General features: G+C 44.0%; 6 protein-coding genes across 6 annotated transcripts; 3 read left to right on the top strand and 3 right to left on the bottom strand.

The window, feature by feature from the left end:
- Positions 1–8,772: 8,772 nt before the first annotated feature.
- Positions 8,773–11,382, bottom strand: V1516DRAFT_669225 (peptidase M24, structural domain-containing protein). The gene is made up of 5 exons (XM_066921148.1): positions 11,068–11,382; positions 10,433–10,988; positions 9,941–10,387; positions 9,737–9,886; positions 8,773–9,681 (listed from the first exon to the last, which is right to left on the bottom strand). The coding sequence occupies exons 1-5, from the start codon at positions 11,237–11,239 to the stop codon at positions 9,087–9,089; spliced, it is 1,920 nt and encodes a 639-aa protein (XP_066780227.1). The 5' UTR covers positions 11,240–11,382; the 3' UTR covers positions 8,773–9,086.
- Positions 11,383–11,489: 107 nt separating this feature from the next.
- Positions 11,490–13,737, bottom strand: V1516DRAFT_709940 (Sec8 exocyst complex component-specific domain-containing protein). The gene is made up of 3 exons (XM_066924229.1): positions 12,272–13,737; positions 12,041–12,214; positions 11,490–11,972 (listed from the first exon to the last, which is right to left on the bottom strand). Exons 1-3 carry the CDS (start codon positions 13,650–13,652, stop codon positions 11,578–11,580), a joined length of 1,950 nt encoding a protein of 649 aa, XP_066780226.1. The 5' UTR covers positions 13,653–13,737; the 3' UTR covers positions 11,490–11,577.
- A 158-nt stretch (positions 13,738–13,895) lies between these two features.
- Positions 13,896–16,065, top strand: V1516DRAFT_632514 (organic solute transporter Ostalpha-domain-containing protein). The gene is made up of 2 exons (XM_066919971.1): positions 13,896–14,111; positions 14,214–16,065. The coding sequence occupies exons 1-2, from the start codon at positions 14,086–14,088 to the stop codon at positions 15,754–15,756; spliced, it is 1,569 nt and encodes a 522-aa protein (XP_066780225.1). The 5' UTR covers positions 13,896–14,085; the 3' UTR covers positions 15,757–16,065.
- V1516DRAFT_669218 (kinase-like domain-containing protein) lies at positions 16,066–19,133 on the top strand. The gene is made up of 3 exons (XM_066921147.1): positions 16,066–16,588; positions 16,639–18,940; positions 19,000–19,133. The coding sequence occupies exons 1-3, from the start codon at positions 16,345–16,347 to the stop codon at positions 19,100–19,102; spliced, it is 2,649 nt and encodes an 882-aa protein (XP_066780224.1). The 5' UTR covers positions 16,066–16,344; the 3' UTR covers positions 19,103–19,133.
- A 35-nt stretch (positions 19,134–19,168) lies between these two features.
- Positions 19,169–19,718, bottom strand: V1516DRAFT_618601 (cytidine deaminase-like protein; the record flags this gene model as incomplete). The annotated part of the gene is made up of 2 exons (XM_066919417.1): positions 19,169–19,515; positions 19,610–19,718. 2 exons carry the CDS (start codon positions 19,716–19,718, stop codon positions 19,169–19,171), a joined length of 456 nt encoding a protein of 151 aa, XP_066780223.1.
- A 183-nt stretch (positions 19,719–19,901) lies between these two features.
- V1516DRAFT_669213 (Frag1/DRAM/Sfk1 family-domain-containing protein) lies at positions 19,902–23,601 on the top strand. Its single transcript, XM_066921146.1, has 10 exons — positions 19,902–20,092; positions 20,155–20,200; positions 20,267–20,354; positions 20,406–20,485; positions 20,537–20,653; positions 20,700–20,915; positions 20,960–21,086; positions 21,219–21,254; positions 21,303–21,471; positions 21,524–23,601. Exons 1-10 carry the CDS (start codon positions 20,042–20,044, stop codon positions 23,474–23,476), a joined length of 2,883 nt encoding a protein of 960 aa, XP_066780222.1. The 5' UTR covers positions 19,902–20,041; the 3' UTR covers positions 23,477–23,601.
- Positions 23,602–23,607: the final 6 nt, after the last annotated feature.

Here is a 23,607-nt window from a genome sequence, read left to right as displayed (position 1 = left end):
TCATTGGTCGAAATTCTTGAAGAGGCTTTAGAATCAATTTTTGGCGGCTAAATTTTTTGTTTGAGAATCGAAGGACGACTGAGCTGACGGTGGAACAGCTGTCGGTAGTGGGGGGGCTCAGGACGAGAGTCGAGAGTGAGGTTACATCCCATAGCGGTATCGTTTAATCTTCGAATTTAGGTCTTTGATCTTGTTACAAAACTGCCTTAGTCTAGTTTTGCATAGACTGAAATCTCTGTTAAGGCTTTCCTCTGCTGGGCGGACCGTTGTTGTTAGTTATTTAACAGCTGCAGCGGTGCACCAACCGACGGTCAAGTTCGCAAACTCGTAGGCAGAGAGCCGCGAAATCCTCCGTGACTAGAGCCAGAGAGTAGAGCAACTGGATGATGCAATGTGGCCATACCAGGCGCGCTGAGTTCTGGAAACGGAGATCCTATGCAGAAATTACTAGGGGAGGGTGATAGAACGACAGCAGCTATTATAAAAGCTGGCTGGATCTAGGAACAGAATTGAGCGAATCGCACGCGTCCGAGAAGCAGAGGCTGCTGTCCATTTTTCGGTCCAACTTTAAGGTAGACAGAAAACTTGAGTATGTCTAACTACTTTGGATTAGCATTTAGAATTGCTTCTCTATATCGGGTTGCTCTGGTGACCTGTAATCAAAATCCGACTATGCAGCCTACACAAGTCCAGATACTAAAACCTATAGCAGCCTTATTATGATAGAATCCAGTAGTGCATAACCAACATTGCTGTAGACACAGCACAAGCGACATACGCAGATCGCGGTAGCTTTCGAGAGCAAGTCATCATTGTGTCTCGGATGGCCAAAATAGCCACTGCAACCGCCAACGAACAACAATGCAAGTAGGCGGCACCAGTAACTTCAAGTACGCGTACAATACGAGGAGCCGTACGAGCACGCAGCGCTCCGATGAACAGAGAGGAGCGAGGGCGTTTGAACGGTGTGGAGCTCGAAAGAAGCAGCCAGCAGCGGCAAAGATAGTAAATAGCAACTACAGTGGGAAAGGATGAATATAGTAGAGCGTTACGGCAGGCTAAAATGAGCGTACATACAGAGTTCGGGCTGCGCGGCCGAACTCCAGTTCGCTATTTTTCGTCGGACTTAATTTTTATTTTTATAAAAATTATGATGGCGCTTGAGCTGCTTTGTTGCTCGGCATGGAAAAGGAGCCTGTGCTTTGGAAAGGGCCATCATTTAGAGGGAAATGGTTGGCCGAATCCACTTTGAAATTGAGGGCGAAAATGCCGCCTAGACAAGGCACCGCCAAAGCTAGTGTAGGACTGTAGAAACGGCTTGTGCACCAAAAGCAGGAGTAAGTCAGCCAGTAGTGCACCACGGTAGGGCAGCAGTGGACGACAGGACAAAAGCAAAAGTCGTAGTAGTTGCACCTGACGGAGCTGTATGGGCACCAAGCAATGGATCCCATGCCATCAGATGGAAGTAGAAATAATAAGCAACTACTTGAGCTGTATACCGTTCAGTTCATTTGGTTGGACCCTCGGCGATGAGCGTGCGCGTGCGTGCGTTCTGAGACAGCACCGTACGGAGACAATCGTAACGAGAACAGCCAGTAGATTCGGCAGGCCGACGACGACAACCATTTACGGCAAGGGGCCAGGTCATAAGGTGTCGTTGGAGAAAATATTCACATATCACAAGCCAACCAAAAGCCTCGCCAGTTTGGAAATAGACCAAATAAGTAACAATCAAAGTACAATAGAACGTCTATAGAGAAATGCGACGTTATGCCATCGAAGCCAGAGTCCTACCAGGTTTACCAGGTTTACCAGAGAATTGAAATCTAGTTCTCGGCGTGACTCTCAGTGCCATCCGAATGTAATCATTCACCGTACTAGACTTTCGCCGACTCAGTAACAAATTGTCGGCGAAAGTCGTGCAAGGTCTTCTTAATAGTCTAGCACATGATCCTGGACTTGACTCGGCCTCGAGCATATGTATGTGTGCACCAGAGATGCACTGATACACTCACACAAGTTGATTCGGACGCATTCACTGACGTCTCGCTACTCACTGGTTCAATAGTCGTTGGCAGTTGGATGTCGTTAGTCGCCGGCCGGCCGCTGAACTCTAGCCACTTCTTAAACTACTGCACGCTTGCACACACAATCACACCCTGGGGTCACGTCGCTAATCGACACGAATGTGATATCATTACAATAACTGTTGTTTACTCTTGCACTGGTGGATAAACGACTGCTTTCAAATGGCCGGCACCATGGCAAAGCTTAGACTCCAGCATACTAAACTGCGACGATATTCACAGATGAATGGTATACGCGAGCAATCCACATATTTGTACGCATAAAGCCATCGAAGATTAGGGGTAGCTCGAGGAGCTGGCTTAGTCGAATTGGAACTTGATTCATGATTGGCGGTGGCAAGCCAGAGCCAGAGTCAGATGAATTTATGCAAGAACTTGTTTATGATTGGAGAACTTGCGAGAATAACAGCTGTGCAATTGTTTTCGAGATACAGAAAATTGGATTTTCTGAGAGAAGATAAAAATTGACCTGAAACAAATTACAGGCATATACAGTAGATTGGATAATAGTACTAAGAATGGTGACGATGACGGTGATGCAGATGTTGGCCTGAGAGACCGTAGTACTGGATGACAGTTTAGCTTAACGGCAGGCTAAACTGGAGAAGCTAGTCAATTACATGGAGTATGTCGGGTTGATTCGGGCAAGATCTTTGTTCTTTGTGTTTTCAACTTGGCGGTGGAGGACGATATAGAAAGTTCACTTGCTCAAACGGTGCCTTACATTTGCAGCCTTTTAGCTCTTGAACGTAATTGAATAGTATTGGACTGAATTGGTTGGTATATACAACATGGCCATATCACATCGACCGCAATTTTCTCTTTACAGAGGTCATACTTTCTCAAGGTGTCAGTCTCTCGCCCAAATCGTGATAGTCTCTCTCGGCGAGACCTGGCACAACTGCAGTGGGCGTTGGCACAAGCTCATGTACAATCTGAGTTTATCTGGCTCGGGTTTCCTGCATCGATAGTGCCTGATTTCAGAATGACTTACTGGCTCAGATATGCGGATACCGACTCGCTTTCTTTACAAGCTTAGTCCACTTACGCAGCCTGATTTTTCTGCGATATTGCTGGTGCCTGCCGAGATTGGAGCTGTGATAGGAAGAATGATTTGAATCTCAAAGTATTACCTTTTCTTGGAAATGAAGTTCTCTGCAAATCTTGAAGAGCGGCTGGCTGGTCAGATGGCTGATCAAACCAGAGCACTTGGTACCTTTAGTTTGGGCTAGTGGCTCCATTATTATCAAATGATCAATTTTTTACTAGTAAACTATAGTGAGCTTCAGTGAACTCTGCTGACTACATTCGAAATATAGGCGACGCACGTGGTCAGTCTTGCAAATGATCCTCACGAGCATGCTCTAACGAGCTTTCTACATTACTCCTGTTTTTCGTGTCTTGTCGCTAGTATTTTCGCTCCATCTCTAGTCGGGCATATAAACTAGGACAGAAATATAAAATTAACAGAAATTTGTTAACTTAATTAGTTTGAAAGGTTGGGAGTGGTAGCATTGGCTCAGTTTCATATCCGCCACCGTCGAATTGCCTTGGGTTCCTAAGTGACACCTGAGTTTACCCTTCCGATGCACATGGAGCCAGGTTGAAAATTACCGATGCTGCTATTTCTAGAAACCGCTGCAAATTTCTGATTGCGATGCAGAAGCTATATGACACTACAGCGACTAGAGAGCGCTTGCACTAGCCAAAATATGTAGGAGCTATCATTTAAACATTACCAACCTAGCCAACTGAATGCTGCATTTCTGACACCCAGCTTAACCTCTTGATTGGGGAATGTGATTTTAATGTAGACTGATCAGTGGGATGTATCGAGAGCATTGTCTGGATCCGTCAGAAGCTGCACCTCTGCTGAGAATGCATAGAAGTCCCCTTGCAAACAATCCACATTAGCTTTGTTTTCAATTTCCCGTATGTATGGTTCAACTAGGTCCGTTAACACTTCCTAAACGGCCAAATGATCAATTATATTAGATCTAATGTTTCGAAAACGGAACGATCTCAAAGCTGCTGATATTGCACGACGCATACAGTGGCCTGCTTAGAAGACTATAGTGCTACTGTGTTCCTGATCATCGAATCCTATAGCCGTCTTCTGGAAGAGCTCATGTGCTTATATCGAGAAGGTCATCACAGTCCCCTGTTAGATAACGGGGGGGAAGTTAGGAGAACGTTGGCATGCTGACCGTCATGGAAACCGCAGTGTTAAAGCTATTTGGTATGGGCGCAGTTTATGTTCAGTGTTTTAGCAAAATTGTAGTAATAACCAAGATTCTGGAGCGCTGTAACGGTCTTGGAAAAATTTAGGACTAATGTCTGAAGATCGGCCGGTCAAATAGAGAGGGGCTAATACTTGGCCTGGATAGACTATTAACAGCGTTCCTGGCGAAGCAGATGCCTGGGTAAAAAGTGCTTCATGCAGTACAAATGTAAGCGATACAGTGGACCTGCTCCAGATGTCACTCTGTCTTCGTCTGTCGAAACGGATATCAAAACAGAGAGCAAATCAGTCAATGATACAGATCAAATTACAAAATGCAAAATTCTTCGCTATTCTTTTTTTGACTAATCTTTCGACTACGGATTGTTTTTGCCGCCGTCTCTCTCTTATCACTACTCACTAGTGCTTGTTTCCCACCATGATTGTCGCGGGGAGTTTGCCGCACCAGTCAGCCCAAAAATGAAGCACGTTCCATAGAACCTGAAGCTGAGGGCCAATAAAATTCCGGATGTTGAAAGGCATCAAACTTTAGCAGATCTAAACCAAGATCAAGACCGTTTTCGGTAGGGAGAGCACTTGCGAACTGTCTGTAGACTGCTCAACCAGGGCCAGCGCAATCGCCTACTTACAAATAGTTCCATTTCGCGCGGGAACTCCTCCACACAATTCTCGGCAACTAGATCAGAGGCTGGATTACTAATGGACAGCTTATATTTACTAACTCAAAATCTCTCGCAACACAAGCTCCACCAAACACAAAAACGCACTCCTTTGCTGTCTGTTGTTAATTATATGACGCCAGCTACAAGAACTCTCCAAGTGAGGTTTAAGCCGCATGAACACCGGGGTCTAGGATGCACAGACCAACAAATAATGTCGCAGATTGGTTCGTTAGCGTGTCGGACTGAGCGGAGCAGAACTGTGGCGGTACAGTGTGAGTTCAGAAATGCCATCGTGCGGACCAGGTAAAACTGAACGGCATAGTGATTGAGGAGCAGTAGGTCTATTTGTCTGCAACAGGCAAGATAGTTATAACGCAAAGAATCGCAGGTAAGTACAATAGTAGGCGGGAAGTTGGATGAGAAAAGGGGCCAGATGTTCTGAAGAAGGTAGTAAGACATCCCAAATGGAACAAGAAATTTGAACACCACGGCAAGGAAATTGCCGAAGTAAAGGCTCGCGTAATTGGTTTCCTATTCTCTGTTGATGTGCAGATTCGAAAATCTCTTTTGTCCAGTCGCCCCTATTTGGAACCGACGGCAGACTAGATCGCTAGTCTTAAACATCAGAAACGTTTATTTTTTGTTTTTGTATTTTTTTTCGTCGTCGTCGTCGTCGTCGTCTTCACGATTACTGTCTGGTCCTTGTCCTGGTGCCCCTGACTTTCTAATTAGGCAGTTGGATGGTCCTGTGACCACCAGCGCAGATATCCTCTTGTGGGCCACCAAGAGCAGGTTTTACTAGAATAGTTGTCTGTGATCATTTTATTTCACATTTTCTCTGCAGGTCGCCGAGCACACTCCTTTTGACTTTAAAATGCCAACTGTTGTTAGGCGCTCCTTGTCTAGGTGATGAGCAGTTTCAGTTGGGACGTTTTGCAGTTGACCTAGATCCTGGATCGAGTCCTTGAAAGTGCAGCGAACTTCGAAACAATTCCGCATGTCAAGTCTTGATTGATTTCTGGTGCTTGACCTGTACATAGTCACAGTGTACCTGTTTGCTGCATTGAGCTTACTGCTCTAGCTCTTGGTTGTTACTATCCAGACCGTTGACTTTTGGGAGTTGCCTACAATAATAGACTTGATCTTAAGATGCAGTACAGTTGTGACCATTTTACCATAAACTAACAGATTTATGAGCTTGAATAATATTTTAATAAATCAAGAGGTTTGCAATTGCTATTGGAACAATTAAGTGGTCAGCATCCAATATGTTTCTGTTGAAGACGGGACCTGCGTCCATTACCTTTGTCTTACTTGATATCAGAGTACTTCTCGAGGATGGATAATTTCGAAATAGCTCCTTTTTCCCTCTTCATCGAAATTCTAGAATTCTGCTCAACAGGAAAACAGTTTTTTCAAACATGGACCCTTGATTTTGAAGTGGGCCATGGCAGAGATCCACTCAGCGACTGTGCATTAGCAGTGAATCAGCATGAGGAAATTGATCCATAAAGCTCGAGTTGCGGAGCGACGGTCCGTCGGCAGTTGTCACTGTTTTGTTTCGGCGAGCCTAATTTGTTTGCGAGTGATATACTTGCGACCGTTCTTGTACTTCGAGTTTCGCGGTGTTGAGAATGCGAATTCTACTCTCTGGCATGCTTCAGCAGTACTCGAACCACATCCAACTAGGAATAAAATATCACCAAACAGAATATATGGAATAAATAGTACATAATACTTTGCAAATCAACTTGATTTACCAGAAACTGTTGTTATTCATTCTTGTATTGCAAAAAGTTGATGTTAAACTGAGCGGAGAAGTCTGTGCACATGTATTTTGGTTCTATTAAACGCCTAGTGCTAGAATGCCCAATTTTGCTCACCCTACGAGGAATCTCGCTTATCAGAGGAAATTCAAAATGATTATTTTTTTTGCGGAGACAACAATAATTTTCGGTTGAGCATTGCCATTAAACTATTGCTAGAGTTTCCGTATTTTCTTCAGACGGACGAAGAAAATTATGGATGTCAAGGTCGAGATTAGAGAAGGAATGTGATACCCCAAATAGTACACGGAACAGTCTAGTTGACCGTTAATCTGACAATAGTAACTAAAGAAACAAATTGATTTCAACTAAGTTCAATTTCAATGTAAACAAAGTAATTCCAGAATACATGGACAGTGGTCGGTCACGATAATGTCACAGACAAACGATCAGTACAAGTACACTATACTCTTCATCTACTACTCCAGCGAGCGCCGATCTGAGATCAGGCTCACTCAGTTGTAGAAAAATATCAATTGGATAGGACGAGTAGATGATCAACCGTTTTCATGTCGATGGTGGAGAGGGGTATGGAATGAATCTATCTCATCTCCGAAAATTGCAGAGAATGAAGCGCGATTCCAATCGTACGAGTGCGAGAGAAGTTATCCTGATAATAGACTTGTTTGTTTTTTGTACGATCAATTGGGTAGTAGTAAGAATTCTATTACAGTGTGGCATTGTGTTTCTAGTACCTTTGTACATTTGTTTGGCTGGAAAAGAATATGACACTCGATATCTATCACTAAATTGAACATTATATAACCAGAAGCTGCATTGTGCACTAAGTATTTGCGTGCGCGGAGTCGTAAATTCGCGATAGCAATGATAGTCGTGGATTACCAGCTTTAGCTTAATATTCTGACACAGAATGTATTTAGAATATATATATCTACATTCATTCTCTTGGAGAAATCTTACACTCGCAGGACCAATGTCGGCAACTCGAGTAGTAAGTGAGCCGCAGTAACTGCAGACTAGCTTTTTGGCTTTTTTGTTCAAGTGGGCACGTTCAAAGGTAGCCAACTAAAGATGGCTCTAAATATGACTCTCTTAGAAGCCCGTACGTGGACTTATAAATGCAAATGATATTCAGTACACCCTTAAGAGATCATGATCACAACATCTTGAACAAGCATTGTTCTATCGCTCGATTTAGGGCTATAGAGCCTGGTCCTGTGCAGCCGAGTCGAATCTGCTGTCAGACTCCAAATTGATTAAGCCCAGGAGCCTGGATCACCGCGTAAATCTTAATTTCCTGTTAATTTGATAGCGCTTGGTTCTGGTATCGACCAGCGTCAACCAATTCCTAATTATATTTCTCCTTCTATTCTCGACTTGTCTTTTCGATTGCTCTGCAGTTCGGCTCCGGTTTTGGCTCCCATAGCTCGCTTGCTTTGCTCCTCTAGTTGCAGGCGTATAGCTCTTGGTGAGCGGGGTTCTACGTTTGCTCTGTGATTGCGATGCTGCTGTCAATTCTCCTCAGCATTCTGCTGGATGTCAAACTTCGCATATTTAGTGCGAAACAGCGTATGAGCTAACATTTTTCTTCCTTACTAGTAAGTTAGATTCGTGCATATTGCGTTGTTGACGAGCATAATTTTCCTGGATCGCGACTATTTGGCCCCTAATGATGTCCTGGTTCAGCCTCGGCTGCCACCCCACCGTTTTGTCAGACGGATCGCTCTTGGGTATATATCTAGCCAGTATTACTATTAAAAATTATCCTGTACGCTGCATCTCACTTTTACTGAATTTAGTATACAACACTATCGCTCTAGTTGTTCTTTTTCAATCTTTATTCGATTCTAATTCATCATCTCAGGAGATCGAATATATAACGGAGTTTAGCCCGTTCAAGCAGGCGAAATTCGTGCAGTTTTTACTTCGTCTGCCGTTTACAGATTTTGTTTCAACACTGAAGGATTATTGATTTCTACGCAGTATTTGTTTCTGTTCTAACTCATTGTATTGTCCTGACCTCAGTTTCAAAAGACCCAGAACTTTACCGCGCCTCTGCCGTTCCAGGATTCGCAGTTCGCATATTCTGAATGTCGCCATTCATTTTATCCAATTCTCTCCGATCCAGTCCAATATCTAACTATCCAGTCATCCACACACATCAAATGAATTATTCATTTATTAAGTTGATCAAGAAAAAAGATACATACTTGCTCAAAACTCAAGCAAACCGACAGTTCCTATCGAAACTCCCCTCAAGCAATATCAAAACTAGCAATCCACTCATTCGCATTCACTTAACACTCGATCACAAGGGACATGTCTCTCGTTTCAGCCATGCCAGTGTGTACTCATCACCCTTGAAATATCCACTAGTTTTTTCATATACCTCTGCATGATAGTTATTCAGCCAGTTCTTCTCATCTTCGTCCAGCATCTCTGCATCAATCAAGTTACGGCACATAGGAACCATAGTGACTGTATCGAACCCATAGTACTTCTTATCACCGAAATTATTGGGCGTCTTCTTCTCAACCACAAGTACTACATTCTCGATCCGAATACCGTACTGCCCATCCTCATAATATCCCGGTTCATTAGAAATGAACATTCCCACTTCCAAAGGAACCTCGTTATATTGCATTCGTGTACCGATGCCAATGGGGCCTTCATGCACATTCAAAAATGAACCTACACCATGGCCCGTGCCATGACGATAGTCAAGTCCCTCACGCCATAGATACTGGCGAGCAAGAATATCGAGGATAAAACCGCTCGATCCTTTGGGAAAAACTGCCCTTGCTACAGCAATATTTCCTTTTAATACAAGCGTGTATGACTTTCTTTCGGCCTCGGTCGGCGTCCCATAATGCAGCGTTCGCGTAGAGTCCGTAGTACCGTCCCTGGACTATCGTTAACTTATCATGTCTTTCCACAAACACGAACATTTTTGCTCACAAATACTGTCCACCCGAATCACAAAGATACACTAAATCCTTTTTAACTAAAGCGCACGTCGATTTCTCGGGCTGGTAATGAATGATTGCTCCATTCGATCCAGCGGAGGAAATTGTAGGAAAACTAAGGCCCTTGAAATACTTCTGTTCTCTAAATAAAGTATTAGTTTCTTGCAAACGATCCATGACGATCATGAAAACTCACGCTCGACAGGCTTCTAATTTGTCTGCCACTTGTACTTCGTCATATTGGGCATTACTGTTCAGCACTTGCTCCAGCCATGCAAAGTACTTGATTTGGGCAGCACCATCTCGAATATGGCAATACTTCATGCCTTCGACTTCAGTTTCGTTCTTGACAGCCTTTGCACTCTCGACAGGAGCTGCTTTGAGTGTCGTGAATTTAGCTTTGTCAATCGACTTGGTCATGGCCCAAGAGGCACTCGAAGTGACAAGAACTTTCTTTTCATCTGTAGCAGTCAGTTCGCCGAAACTTTTTATGTCTTCGAAAATCGCCTGATATGGTTTCACTGTCACCACGGAACCAAGATGTTCTCGAACTTTTTCAGTTAATTTGTCCTCATCAACGTATAGAATGGCCTCTGTTGGTGTGATGAAGGCATATGAAAAAAAAACAGGATTAAAAGGAATACTACGACATTAGTCAACAGCTCGGTATCAAAGATTATTCACTTACTCATCACCGCGAAGATTAAAGAGCCAAGCTATTTCGTCGAGCATCGATACAATCAATCCAGATCCCTTCTGCTTCTCGATTTCCTTGCGAATATCGACCAATTTCTCTTCAAAGGGCTTGCCAGCAAACTCTAGATCAAGCACCGTCAAAGCTTCTTTGGGTCGCTGTGGCTGGTCTTTCCAAACCAAATCGATAAGATTAACATCCATGCCGATCAATTCGCCTCCCTTCCGGCTCTTGAGCTTGGTTGCCAAAGCTTCAGCCTGAGATGCGGTCAACAAGGTGGCATCAACACCGATGTTCTTGCCCCCCTCGGCCTGACGAAGTGCCCATTCCTGCCACGTTGGAACTTCAGGTAATCCCTGCTTAAGTAGCTCCCAGTTCGAATCAAGCTCCTGCTCAGCCTGTAAAAAATAGCGGCCGTCGGTAGAAAGTGATGCAGAAGTTGCAGTAACAACCGCACAGCCAGCTGAGCCGGTGAATCCTGACACAAAAGCGCGGCGAGCATCTACGGGCGCAATATATTCACTCTGATGAGCATCTTCCGATGGCACAACTGACTACTTAGCAATCTGTATATTTCCTGCAAATCATATCTTCTGCTCGTGGAAGAGAGCGGTATGAATGTTACTTACCGTACACATCCACGTTGTGTTCAGCCATGAGTTTGCGCAGATCGGCCAGAATGGCAGTCGTATCCGCGCGAACAGCAGTAGTTCCTGCGGTCATTGTTCGTGTAGCAGTGATAGTGTTTGATGTTGACTTTAACGCACGAGTTACGACCTGTTTCAAACTGGTTGCAAGCATATAGTCGCTGTCGTGATATCCAACCGCTTCAGATGCCTGCTTTAAGCTAAAGAATAAAATGCAGTCACCACAAGTATACGACAATAATAGCAGATCTTCTGCAAAATAAGATCAATATAAAGTCAATAATTATCTATCACTGGCCACTTTGAACTGAATATGTCGTTTCCTGTACTTGGATTCGATTTCCAGCTGACCTTGCGTTGGTCCTGGTTCCGAAGCTGAAACCGCGATAAGGCCGGTTTGGTGGTTCAAAAACCAAATTGATTATATAATGAACTAATTATGTAATTACAAATCCTACATAGGGTAATAGAATTGCTAGTACAGTAAAATATTTAACTCATGACGTTAGAAAGAGCACGTTCCTGCGCTTTAAAATACTGTCGCAGCGACTGGACGGCAACAATTTGCTCGAGATCATCACCATTTTGCATCGTTAGACCCTCGTTGACTAGCTCCATAGCAGTTTTGTACTGCTTCTCTGCAATTTTCTTTTCCAAACGGTCAGAAATGTCCTGAAGTTTTTCGATTTGTTCGAGAATATCAATCATTTCTTGATATCTGAAAGATCGTTCTACTAATCCACGCATTTGTGTCTGTTTGCTTGTAGTTTCCTGTTTAGCCTGTTCTAAAGTCTGTCTCAGTGCCCGCACTCTAGCTTCAGATTCCTCCATTTCAGCAGTGACCTGCTGGAAAACAGATATCGAATTATTAATATCCTGTGATCTCTCTAGTTAAATTAGTTAGTAGTCTATTCGTGTATTTGATGGGGCTGGGGCTTGCTGAACTTGAGCATACCTCGACTCATTCCTTTCATGATTTGTTCTACTCGCATAGATAGGTCCTTAAAGTCATCATACTCTTCTGCTCGACCAGCTGAGCTTTTATCCATTATGGAAAGCGCCAGTGCGACTGAATTACAATCTTCGTCCATCAGACTACCCCAGTCTCGGGCGACAAATTTTAACACATCTAAGTCAACGTGGTAAGTCTCCAATTAGAGAATCCGTAATAAATTTATTTACTTACCAGCAACATTTTGTGAATTAGTTGGTGGTCCTAATGTGGCTCGTTTCTCCCGTATTCGAGCTGCATATGCATCAGGCCGTGCTAACTGAGTAGGCTGACCTCTAAGTTGAGGGGGCTGCCGTGGCATCCCGTAATGATCTCCAGCTGCTTGAGATTGCGGTCCATAAATGCTTGCGCCCGGTTGTTGTTGTTGTTGTGATGTATAAGGGGTTCCATTAGGTTGCTTCTGGATCACGTAAGGACTTGAACTTGGTTGGTGTGCTTGAATGGCATATGGACTTCCGCTCGAGGACGACGATCCTGGCTGAGGATCTGTCTGCTGATGCCTAGGTAAGGATAGATCAGCTTGAGACACATATGAGCGCCCTGTTTGAGAAGATGATTTGGAAGTGGTGGGCATCTCATATGGATTGAAACCATTTTGCTTTTCATGATCTCTAGATCGCGGCGGCGGTACGTCTGGAACATTATTTTCCAAATCGGATGGTGGAGGTGCAGGGGTTTTTATAGCTCTGGTTTGTGAACGTCTCAATGGGATAGGGGGAATATCCTGTATTGGTTGTGAAATCGATGGCACTGATTGGATTGTCGCGTCGACAGCTGCAGTTCCAGAATGATGAACTCTGCCACTAGACATTTCGGATGAGCCAGAATTAGAAATGGAGGAACTCGAGTAGTCCGCATAAGGAGAAGATGTCGATATTTTAGTCGGATTGTAAGGATTTAAGGAACTGGAGCTAGAGTGTACAGACGTACCATACACATTATCTGGTGCTACCGCGTAAGGACTCGAACCGGTATTCGTACTCGTTCCTTTTGGAGCATATGTGCTAGAGCTTGAGTTGGATCCACTTATGGTCACATATGGATTGATATCTTGAGCATACGGACTAGTAGTTGTTTGTGAGGTAACGTATGGACTCGATGAAACATAGGGACTTGATGATTGTTGCTGAACCGGTTGCGACGGATTATGACCCGTCGGATTTTTTGTTGGAGATTGCAACTGCACCGCTGCCTGATATGAATGTTTGGGAGATGTTCTTTGTTTCCGAGAAGGTGAGGGGATATTTGTACCGGTGATAGCTGCTGCCGCCGCCGCGTACGGGCTCGACTGGCCAGTATATGATGCCGTTGCAGACGAACCTCCATAGGGATTCCTCGCTGGTTTGGATGACGGTGCGGCATGTGAAGTACTCGAGCTGTCACTGTAAGCTGTAGAATAAGGACTGGTCGCTACCGGAGAAACATTGGAGTAGTTCACCGCTGAACTATATGGATTTGATCCTGCTCCATAGGGATTTGGTGCCAACTTATTATTGTACGGATTCGTCTGAGAGTCATCTCGACTTTCACCACGCGACGGTGATTTACGCGACATTGGATGAACAAAATCTCAAAATTTATGCGTTGTTTTGATTTGATTTTGCCTTGTTTCGTTCGAGATCAAAACATTTTGAAATTTCCGAGCTTTCCTACTCTATCAAGTCGCTATCCGGGGCGGATGAAAATATTGATACAAACGCCTCGATTATTTGCATTATACCCCTGTTTACATGTTTACAAAACCCTCATCTACATATTTCAGATCCAGATCTTGTTTGTGTACAAACAGCTCAATTTTTCAAGCCAGTCCCAAGCGACAGAGACAAGAAGCAAGTTCAAAACAAACTGTAGAAACGAAGTTGATTCAGCTTTAGAATAATAGCAAGAGAGGAAGAGGCTTAGAGCTGCTTGACGATTTTGAAAGTCAAATTAGTTAGAATTGGTGTCGTTTTAGGCCTCGCAAACTTGCGTAAAGCTGAGGGACCGCCATGTCTGACTTATCGGGTTTGCCAAAGTAGGTTTGCCGATCTGTTTGTTGACATGTTCAATATCTGAATATTTGTATAATATTCACTCGTTGTCCACAAATGATGATTATATTACTGACAATATTTAGTTGGCTCACCCAAACAACGGGCACATTTGCCTTTTCCGCGGCAGGTGTATCTTGCGCGTCTATTTATATGCATCTACGCAACTATCGCAAACCACTTCGTCAGCGGTTTGTCGTTCGTATTCAGCTATTGATCCCGATATATGCCCTCTCGTGTTGGTTTAATCTGACTTCTCATCGAATAGCCATGTTTATTGATCCTTTACGGGATATTTACGAAGCTTTTGTCCTGTACCAATTTTTTTGGCTCTTAACTAACTATCTGGGGGGCGAGAGAGGAGTCATTATTATGATGTCTGGCCAACCACCTAGAGAACACCTTGTGCCTTTTTTTCGTCATTTTCTTCAAAAAATCGATATTTCAGATCCGCATGATTTTCTTGCCATCAAGCGAGGTATCTTACAATATACCTGGCTAAAACCTGTGTTTGCCTGTATCGTGTTTCTACTGAAACTTGCTGGTGTTTATCAAGAAGGGTTTATTTCGTGGACTTCGGGGTACTTCTGGATGGGTCTTTTGTATAACCTATCAGTTTCTCTTGCATTATACTGCTTGGCACTTTTCTGGGTTTGTCTGTCAGTTCCTCTACAGCCTTTTCGTCCCATGCCGAAGTTTTTATGTATCAAGCTCCTTTTATTTGCTTCGTTCTGGCAAGGATTTGCGCTTTCTCTTTTGGTATTTCTTGGAATCATCAAGGATGTTGGATATTATACTCCAAATAACGTGGCCCGAGTTGTGCAGAACAGCCTGATGTGTTTAGAAATGCTGGCCTTTGCTTTTGGTCATTGGTCTGCATTTTCATGGAAGGAATATGTCGATAACAGTGTAGGATCCGCTCGATTACCGATCTATTATGCTTTCAGAGATGCTTTCGGTATGTTAGATGTGGTTGAAGATATCAAAGACACGTTAAGAGGAGAGCAGTATCAATATCGCGCTTTCGATTCAGCAGGTGCTATCGAACATCCAGATAGTGCTTCTCGGGAGGCGCGTTTAAGGGCAGGTCTGCGGTACCAGCAAGGAGGAGCAGCAAAGTACTGGCTGCCCCAACCGAGTTCGGTTCGAAAGTCGCTACCTAAAACCATTTCGACTGCGGTTCAAGAGTTTTTTGGATATTCATCTGATGGTCAGATTGCTCTTCCTATTAGTGAGCCTTCATCATCTCGATCTTCGTTTTCAACACAAAGTGGTGATAGTGAACAAGAAGAAGACGACTGGATTATAGATTATAGCACGGAAGAACTGTACAAGCTTGCCAGGAAATTAGAGTATGGAGATTACAACTATCCAGTTATCACAGTTCAACAGCCTCTTACTTATGTCCCTTATGCATACAAGGACTTGCGGGCCCCCGCATCTGTAACCGCATCTGTAACTCCATCAACTGCTTGGACAGAATTCCGAGCAGCTCCTAGAGAAGGGGTTACTAGCAGCAGTGGCGAGGTATCTACAGCAGAGGGTACTAGTTCTCGCTCTGTTTCCCGGCCTGGAGTCGAAACGACTCACTCCGCACCGAATTTAGGGCTGCTGGTTCCTTTAAAATAGATTTTTAACATCTTTGTGGTGGTATTAGTTTCTTTCTTAGGCTTGTTCTTGTTTAATGCTTTCGGTGTAATGTGTTTCTACTTTCTGGACTGGTTCGGGTAATATGGATAAATATTTGGATCATAATTGGATTATATTTGGGATGTGTTAATTTTTTATGAATGTTTGAAATTAAGTTTGTACTGCAAAATGACTTTTTATGAGTAGATCATTGACTGAAAGAACATGTCTCCCTATTGGGGTGGGAATTCGTGTATTGTATGGGAACATTTTGTGCATGTAATTCTCGGTTGGGTCTAAATTGAGCCATCCTAAAACTGTTTTCACTTCGGTATCAGCTAATAACCCTGAGAATCTCTAATTTATTTCAAAAAGATTTAAACAGCTACGATATCGTCGAAATTTCAGCGCAAATGTATGTGTGAACCTCCGATCCATATTTTGCTGTTTTTCGCTGTTTTCAGGGCCGTTTTGTCGGTTTGCACAAGGCATTTTAGAGCACACTTCCAGACAACTTTCAAGAGCCTTTCTTTCGCGTGAGATCTCTAGCTGTAACCAAGCGACGCAATACTTGATTCGTTAGACAGAATGTCGGAGATCAATAAGCGCCAGAAAAACGAGTATCAGGCGCGGTTTCGGCACAACTATCGTCAGAATCATAGTCAGAGCCAGCACCTCCAATCTTCAGGAAACAATAGTCCTCAGTCGGGTTCTCTAGCAGGCCGAATTCAAGAACGAGGATCGCCATCAGATCTAAACTCGATCTCGAATCGCATTCCTGTTGGTTCGGAAAATCTGAACAGAAGATCAGAACAAGATTTTCCTGTCTCGAGTAAGTGCTGCATTCCCGTATCTAGAACGTTGTACTAAGAACAATCACAGAGCAATATCCAAATTTCCAAGGACCAAGACCGGAAACGAAGCAGTCATCAAAGCAGCAGAAACAATCCTCAAAAAGACAACATCTTCCTCACGGAAAGGAATCACTATGGGACCGCGAGACTAAGCCCACAAAGTGGAATCGCAATCACAAAACGCCGGTAAATCGAGGGAAAGGAAAGGAAAGAAGACATTCAAATTTTCATCAAACCGAGGAATGGCTTTCCGGTTCGCTTCCTCCGATCGAAGGGTCGTCCGACAATTATCATTTACACTCTCGTTTTCGGTCGCCTGCTTCAGCAACAGCAGCAGCGGCAGCTCCTCCACCACCGCCACTATCAGCCGACAACCGTATCGATCCCCGATTTGGTCAAAGGCGACGTCCAAATGATCACCAGCCCAATGATGCTCGAAGCTATGATTTGCCATCTCCTTCGCGAGAGTCGTCGGAGCAGTCTTATCGGAACATGATGTATACTAACCAGGACCGCACACCCTATCCACCCGAACGTCCTCCTTATGATTATTCATTCCATCGCCCAGATGAACATGTTTATCTTCGCAATGAACCTCAGTTTGAAAGTCGGCCGCCGGAATCTGACTTGGGCTCGGGTTATTACGACTCTGTTGAATATGCATACGATCATGAATATCCCGACGAGCAGGCTGACCGGACTTACTCTCAGCATTACGCATATCAGCAGTATTCTCGGAGATCATATCCTCCACCATCTCGACAAGAATATCCAGTAGCTCAAGAAGAAGTATATCGAGATTATCATCCTCCACCGCCCGAAGCAACACCACTGCCTCCACGACGACCACCTTCATTCTACGAGGGAAAACGTGCACCAAGACCTAACGATGATGACTACAGAGACAACAGCCGACCGCCGAACGACTCAAATCCAAGCAAGCGCAGGAAAACACGGTTTGACCAAACTCAACGCAATTCACGTCAGTGGAAATCTCACAAAGATGATCTTCATTCGCCATCGTCAACACTCGTTCCTGACGAAGCTGAAGCGGCTGACAATCGCAGAAATCCATTGAAAGAATTCATGGATGTGAGTGTGGATGCCAAAAAAGAGGCTGCACGTCCAGCAAGCAAAGGATTTTCGTTTAAAATGCCGAGCAATAAGCAAGAGTCCAGCCATGCTGGAAATGCAAAAAAATCGGCGGCTTTCTCTCGGAACAAACTAAACCAGCGCAAGAGAGAAAACCATGGTGAGCAGCTTGAATCGACGAATGCTGATTCTACAACCACCGATTCTGCGACGAATCCCAACACGCAAGAACAGGAAGTCAACCGTAACGCAGATCCTGAGGTATTGTCGAACGAGACATACAAATCAGTCGACAAACGAACACCTGAAAATCGTGGAATCGCAGAAGGGCGACTAGGGTCTGTCTATGACCGAATAGCACAGGTTGGTGAGGGAACATACGGAAAAGTTTATAAAGCCATAAACTTTGTCACAAAAGAGCGTGTAGCACTGAAGCGCATCCGGATGGAAGCTGAAAGGGACGGGTTCCCGATCACGGCACTACGAGAGATTCGATTACTGCAGTCTGTTCGGCATGAAAATGTAGTTTCGTTGCTGGAAATGATGGTCGAGAAAGGAACGGTCTACATGGTATTTGAATATATGGACCACGACTTGTCAGGTCTGTTGACGCATCCCCAGTTTGTGCTAAAGCCCAGCAATTTGAAAGATCTGTTGAAACAGCTTCTTGAAGGACTGGCATATCTGCACAAGCGGGGTGTTTTGCACCGAGATATTAAGGGGTCGAATATTCTGATTTCTAATGACGGTTTGCTGAAATTAGCCGATTTTGGACTTGCTAGGTTTTACGATAAGCACAAAAAGACAGCGAATTATACTAATCGTGTAATTACGCTGTGGTATCGACCGCCTGAACTGCTCTTGGGTGCAACCAAGTACGATGCTGCGGTGGATGTCTGGGGAGCAGGATGTCTGATGGTTGAAATGTACACACGACGAGCGTTATTCCAGGGACAAGACGAATTGCAGCAGCTAAGCATTATTTGCCGAATCATGGGAACACCAACCAAGGAAACTTGGCCAGACGTGGATAAGTTACCTTGGTATGATCTAATAGAACTACCGGAGTCCCGAGAGTCTAAATTTCAGACCTTAGTCGAGAAGAGTCTATCAGAGAAAGGATTGAAGTTGGCGAGTGAGCTGCTTTCGCTTGATCCGAGCAAACGACCGACGGCAGCGGAAGCACTAGAAAGCGAATATTTCAAGACGGAAGAACCGAAGCCCGAGCGGCCCATGGGGTGAGAATCACTTTTGTTTATGGAAGTGACTTTGAACTAGATACTGACAAGACATTTAGACTTGCTGAGCTAGGAGAATGGCATGAGTTCGAGTCCAAACAGCGGCGCAAGAAAGCGCAGAAAGGAACCGAGCCGACGCAGGCGCAGACACGAAAAACGTAGATGTACAATAAGAATAAATCTGTACAATATAGATATAAATTACAAATTAATGAAAAAGCCGAGACGCTAATGGCCTCGCTGGGCAATTTCGAGACAGCGCTGTTCGAAGCCCGACACATGAAAGTAGTTGATACCGGCGTCTGAGAGTTTCTGCTTGCCAATGTTTTTCTTTATGAACGTATCAGGCTCAACCACGCCTACTACGACAGTGTGGAAAAGATTGCTTTGGAGGATTCTGTCCACACAAGGGAGATTCCCGCTTAATCGTTCACTGCATGGCTCCATGGTGGTATAAATGACTGCAGATCTTGCGGGAGGTATGTGACCTTGATTGATGAGTTTTTCAAGCGCGCATTGTTCTGCGTGAGTATTACCCGGAAGTTCACGGGAATATCCGGTAGACAGCACGATATCTAGACAATCAAGAACGAAGGTTTGAGTTCAAAGGTCTTCTATCCCAGCTGGAAAACAGTTAAGTACCTTTATCCGACGAATTTCCTTCTGCACCAGCTGGCAGGACGATCACGGCGCCAACACAGAATGCTGTTGGAGTCGCAACACAATTCTGAGCTTCTTTAAGGGCTAACTCTAAATAGAACTCATCACTTTCGACCATCGCGTTGAATTTAGGTGAGTTTGAGCGATTTGGCTGCAACAGAATGCAAATATAATCAATATCGTATTAAATTCGGCTATCGCTAAACCCGGTTCTGTTAACCCCCAAAATCGTGTCCGTAATCAACGGGGTTTGTTTTCCCATGAACAAGACTCTTGGATTCCCTCCTTCTTCCAGGGTGCGAAGACAACCATAATCAGGTTTATCTATTAGAATTAGTAGAATTGCTGAGTTAACGAGAGAGAGCTATAATTAAAGGGCATCTACTTCAAGAAAACGCTTAAAAATTAACGTCAACAGCCAATTGTGCTGTCGCCTTTGTCATGTCTGCCGTAGCTGAGAAGCGGACGCGACCGGGAACCGTCGTCGCCTCGGTAAGTAATATTCTTGCATGTATTCACTCCAAGAAATACAATCTGACAATCATCAAAAACAGGCTAGTGGAAAATGGGTGTCATATTCACACACCGTCTTTGCCGGCTGTGAGTTTTTATAACCATCTTCGTTGCACTTGAGTATCGTATTTTCTTTCTAACAGAATAATGCAGATGCTTTCCTTAGCGCGCTCGTCCTCGGGATGCTCCTTCATTTCCAGAAAATCGTTCGCAACGAGTATTATGGTTATCCCGACGAATGGTTAGTGCTGATTCTTTGCTCTGAGTTAATTGAGCTGATATTGTCATATAGGTTTCCGTCCGTATCTGCTACTATCGGTGACAGATATCCGGAGCGTAGCGTCTTCCAAATATTCATTGCCGTCACGGCTGGTATGAATCTTATTGTTTACCGTATTGAAATCCTTTTTAATCAAAGTTTAGGTCCACGATTTGCTCTTTTATTCCTTACTTACCTACTCTTCAACAAACCCGGTAGTAATTTCCCACGTATTCACGCCGCGATCGGCTTCATTCGTACCATAACTTGCGGTGGATGGGGTATGTTGATATTCTTTCGATTCGTTCAGGCCACTAATTATAGTAGTATACATCACATCCACTGATGATCATGACTGGCACGATATCTTCATGATTTCCTACATAGTTCTGACTATTCCCTGGGATATCGGTGGGGTCTTTCTTTCTCCGCCAGATTCGAAATCTCGGAGATACAGAAAGATCGTTGCTTCGACCTTTTTCTTCATGATGATTCCGCTTGTGTATTTCTTCATTCAGCACAAGGTTCATCACATTGCCGGAGGTAAGTAAATCACCAATTGTTAACAAAAATTACTAACAGCTCAGCTTATACGATCTACGCTTTCTTTGAATGGTCCCTAATTTTCTTGGATGTTGCATATGATAGCATTTCTGCACTGGATTTTGCGAGTTTAGAAATTAGGATCGTTGACATGACTGGTATTACTCATGGGTATGTTCCTCAATTTCTCGTCTAGACCATTGACCGAGTTCGTACTGCTCAATCTTGTGTTATTCTTAATTGATTTTTTGCACTTTTTCGTGTGCTTTCTGGTGTACATTATTAATGCAATTTGTTTTTTAGATTTCCTAATGTAGCTACCAAGAAGCCAGATATTTGGTGAGTTTCTATGTAATTGCATATTTCGTTCTCAACTAACTTATGAAGGACTACTGCGCACTCTCGCGATGCTGACAAAGGTCTTTTAACCGGATTCAGTTTCTCAGAAACACTTTTGTTTGGTGCTGAGGTTTACAATGCCTTTGTTTTTTGGTCTGTCTGGACTGCGCTCGGGTTACTAATTTGGTATTTTCCGTTGTGGTATATGGGTATTAGTGTAAGGTTGCATGTGATCTAGACTTGTACGGTGTGGATATTGACAAATATAGGGATACGAAGTGACTTTGCTCTCTGTTGTGAGTCCTGTTTTCCTCGGAATACCGTTTTTGGCTGCCTTGTTTGGCCAATTCCCGCAGATTGCTGTTCTAGGACAACTACTTGGAGTCGCTGCTTATCTTGTCCTTGGACCCAGTGATCGGTTACTGACAGTCTCGGCTGGTTCCATATTTGCCAGTATTTCTTTGGCTATTCAGTTTTGGAACGTTACTGTATTACCATACGCAGGACTTCGTAAGGCTACAATCCTGTCTTTTGGTCTTGTGGCTTCATCTATTGCCAAATTTGCCTTCTATGCCAACAATCCAATCTGGCCAATCATGCATGAAGAAAATGGTGGATGGAATAAAACAGGGCTAGCACTTGGAATTATTTGTGCATTTTTCACTACCCGCCCGCAGCGGGGATCAAACAATTTTCTACCATCCAAAACTCGAGGTTCATCCTTCATCTTTTCAGCTTTTGGAGTTGGAGGATTAATATTCAACTTGCAGTCGCTTTTATCTGATTCCAGCACTATTATCTACTGGACATGGAATGGATATCCGGTTCAAGGTCCATTGCCAGTTCCCTTTGGTGCAGTGACAATAATTGCGATGATTCTGGGAATTTATCTTGCTGTCGTTCGTGGAAAAACTGTGGCTAGCTGGCGTTCGTATGCAATTGCGGCTGTGAGCGCTTCCATTCTCTACTCTTTTGGAGGTTGGCTAGGATATCTTGGCGGTCTTGTGTTGACTGTGTATCTTCTTGCCATTGCGCCTACGATTCTCGATGCCGCGTCTGTTCATGGTGTAGCACGAACATTTGGATTGGGCATGTTTGTTTATGTTCTTCTTGTTTTGGGACATGTTTGGGTCGTTGCATATGCATTTGTACCTGGAGGACCGTTACTCAGAGAGAGAACAGATATTATTCTGGGAGTTGCGATGGTCAGTATCGCTGGGGGTGTTTATGCTGCTAGTAAGCTCCCTTCAGGTCGAAAGAACTACGCATCCGTGAAGGGTAAAGTATTCATCCCTTACTTTAAGATCCGATCGATGACTATTGTATACGGAACTTTGTTTGCTGCACTGGCAGCTACAATTGGTTGGCGCCGATTTGACCGGCCTGCGCCAAAGCCGTATCATGCCGAGGATAATCTGTTGACAGTCGGTATCTGGACAATTCATTTCGGTCTTGATAATGACATGTGGGGAAGTGAAGGGCGAATGGTGGATGCGATTCGGGATCTGGAGATTGATGTCATTGGACTCTTGGAAAGTGACACACAGCGAATAATTATGGGCAATCGCGATGTAACACAGGAAATTGCTGAGGAACTGGGCATGTATGTAGATTATGGTCCAGGGCCGAACAAGCATACTTGGGGTGCAGCATTGCTGTCTAAATTTCCTATATTAAATTCGACACACCATCTACTGCCTTCACCTGTTGGAGAGCTAGCACCTGCAATTCATGCAACACTTGATGTCTATGGCAAGCTTATTGATATTGTTGTGTTTCACAGCGGACAGGAAGAAGATGTCGAGGATCGACGACTGCAAACTGCAGGCGTATCAGAAATTATGGCAGGCAGCTCCAATCCAACAATTTTGTTGAGTTATCTTGTGACCAAGCCTCTTCAAGGGAATTACAATACATATGTATCTGAGCACACCGGTATGAAAGATATTGACCCGTCGGATTCGGACCGCTGGTGTGAATACATTCTTTACAAGGACATCAAGCGAGTTGCGTACGCGCGAATTAGTCGAGGAACGATTACAGACACGGAGATACAGACGGGTAAGTTCATTGTTGGTGTCGACGGTTTGGGCGAATCCACAAATAATCGTGTGGATGAAGAGCAAGTTCCGGCTGCGTGGAGGTATCCTGCAATGTTCCGAGGGGAAGGAGTTCGAGGACATCGATTCCATGTGTTTGATGAACCGCGATATTACGCATGATGTTATCTAAGTGTATCTGTTTTGTAATTGAACTAATTGATAATCCATTTGAAGTTTGTCATTAAAATGTTTGTATGTTTAGCTAATAATATGGTATTCCGTTACTAAGCGGTTGGGAGATTGAATATTTG

Source organism: Lipomyces oligophaga (assembly GCF_038497815.1).
Source record: "Lipomyces oligophaga strain CBS 7107 unplaced genomic scaffold V1516scaffold_1, whole genome shotgun sequence".
In the NCBI taxonomy this organism is placed as follows: domain Eukaryota; kingdom Fungi; phylum Ascomycota; class Lipomycetes; order Lipomycetales; family Lipomycetaceae; genus Lipomyces; species [Lipomyces] oligophaga.
Note: the sequence above shows the minus strand (reverse complement) of the source record. Positions and strands in the feature narration are given on the sequence as shown.

Bases quoted from the DNA above. Each gene is read 5' to 3' on its own strand.
- V1516DRAFT_669225 (XM_066921148.1), bottom strand. From the start codon at position 11,239: ATGCTTGCAACCAGTTTGAAACAGGTCGTAACTCGTGCGTTAAAGTCA. The intron at 9,887-9,940 runs GTGAGTTTTCAT...TACTTTATTTAG, and splicing joins AAATTAGAAGCCTGTCGAGC to AGAACAGAAGTATTTCAAGG. The intron at 9,682-9,736 runs GTGAGCAAAAAT...ACGATAGTCCAG, and splicing joins GATTCGGGTGGACAGTATTT to GGACGGTACTACGGACTCTA.
- V1516DRAFT_709940 (XM_066924229.1), bottom strand. From the start codon at position 13,652: ATGTCGCGTAAATCACCGTCGCGTGGTGAAAGTCGAGATGACTCTCAG. The intron at 12,215-12,271 runs GTAAGTAAATAA...ACGTTGACTTAG, and splicing joins TAATTCACAAAATGTTGCTG to ATGTGTTAAAATTTGTCGCC. The intron at 11,973-12,040 runs GTATGCTCAAGT...TAATTTAACTAG, and splicing joins CATGAAAGGAATGAGTCGAG to AGAGATCACAGGATATTAAT.
- V1516DRAFT_632514 (XM_066919971.1), top strand. From the start codon at position 14,086: ATGTCTGACTTATCGGGTTTGCCAAA. The intron at 14,112-14,213 runs GTAGGTTTGCCG...GACAATATTTAG, and splicing joins GACTTATCGGGTTTGCCAAA to TTGGCTCACCCAAACAACGG.
- V1516DRAFT_669218 (XM_066921147.1), top strand. From the start codon at position 16,345: ATGTCGGAGATCAATAAGCGCCAGAAAAACGAGTATCAGGCGCGGTTT. The intron at 16,589-16,638 runs GTAAGTGCTGCA...GAACAATCACAG, and splicing joins ACAAGATTTTCCTGTCTCGA to AGCAATATCCAAATTTCCAA. The intron at 18,941-18,999 runs GTGAGAATCACT...CAAGACATTTAG, and splicing joins AAGCCCGAGCGGCCCATGGG to ACTTGCTGAGCTAGGAGAAT.
- V1516DRAFT_669213 (XM_066921146.1), top strand. From the start codon at position 20,042: ATGTCTGCCGTAGCTGAGAAGCGGACGCGACCGGGAACCGTCGTCGCC. The intron at 20,093-20,154 runs GTAAGTAATATT...CATCAAAAACAG, and splicing joins CGGGAACCGTCGTCGCCTCG to GCTAGTGGAAAATGGGTGTC. The intron at 20,654-20,699 runs GTATGTTGATAT...TAATTATAGTAG, and splicing joins CATAACTTGCGGTGGATGGG to TATACATCACATCCACTGAT.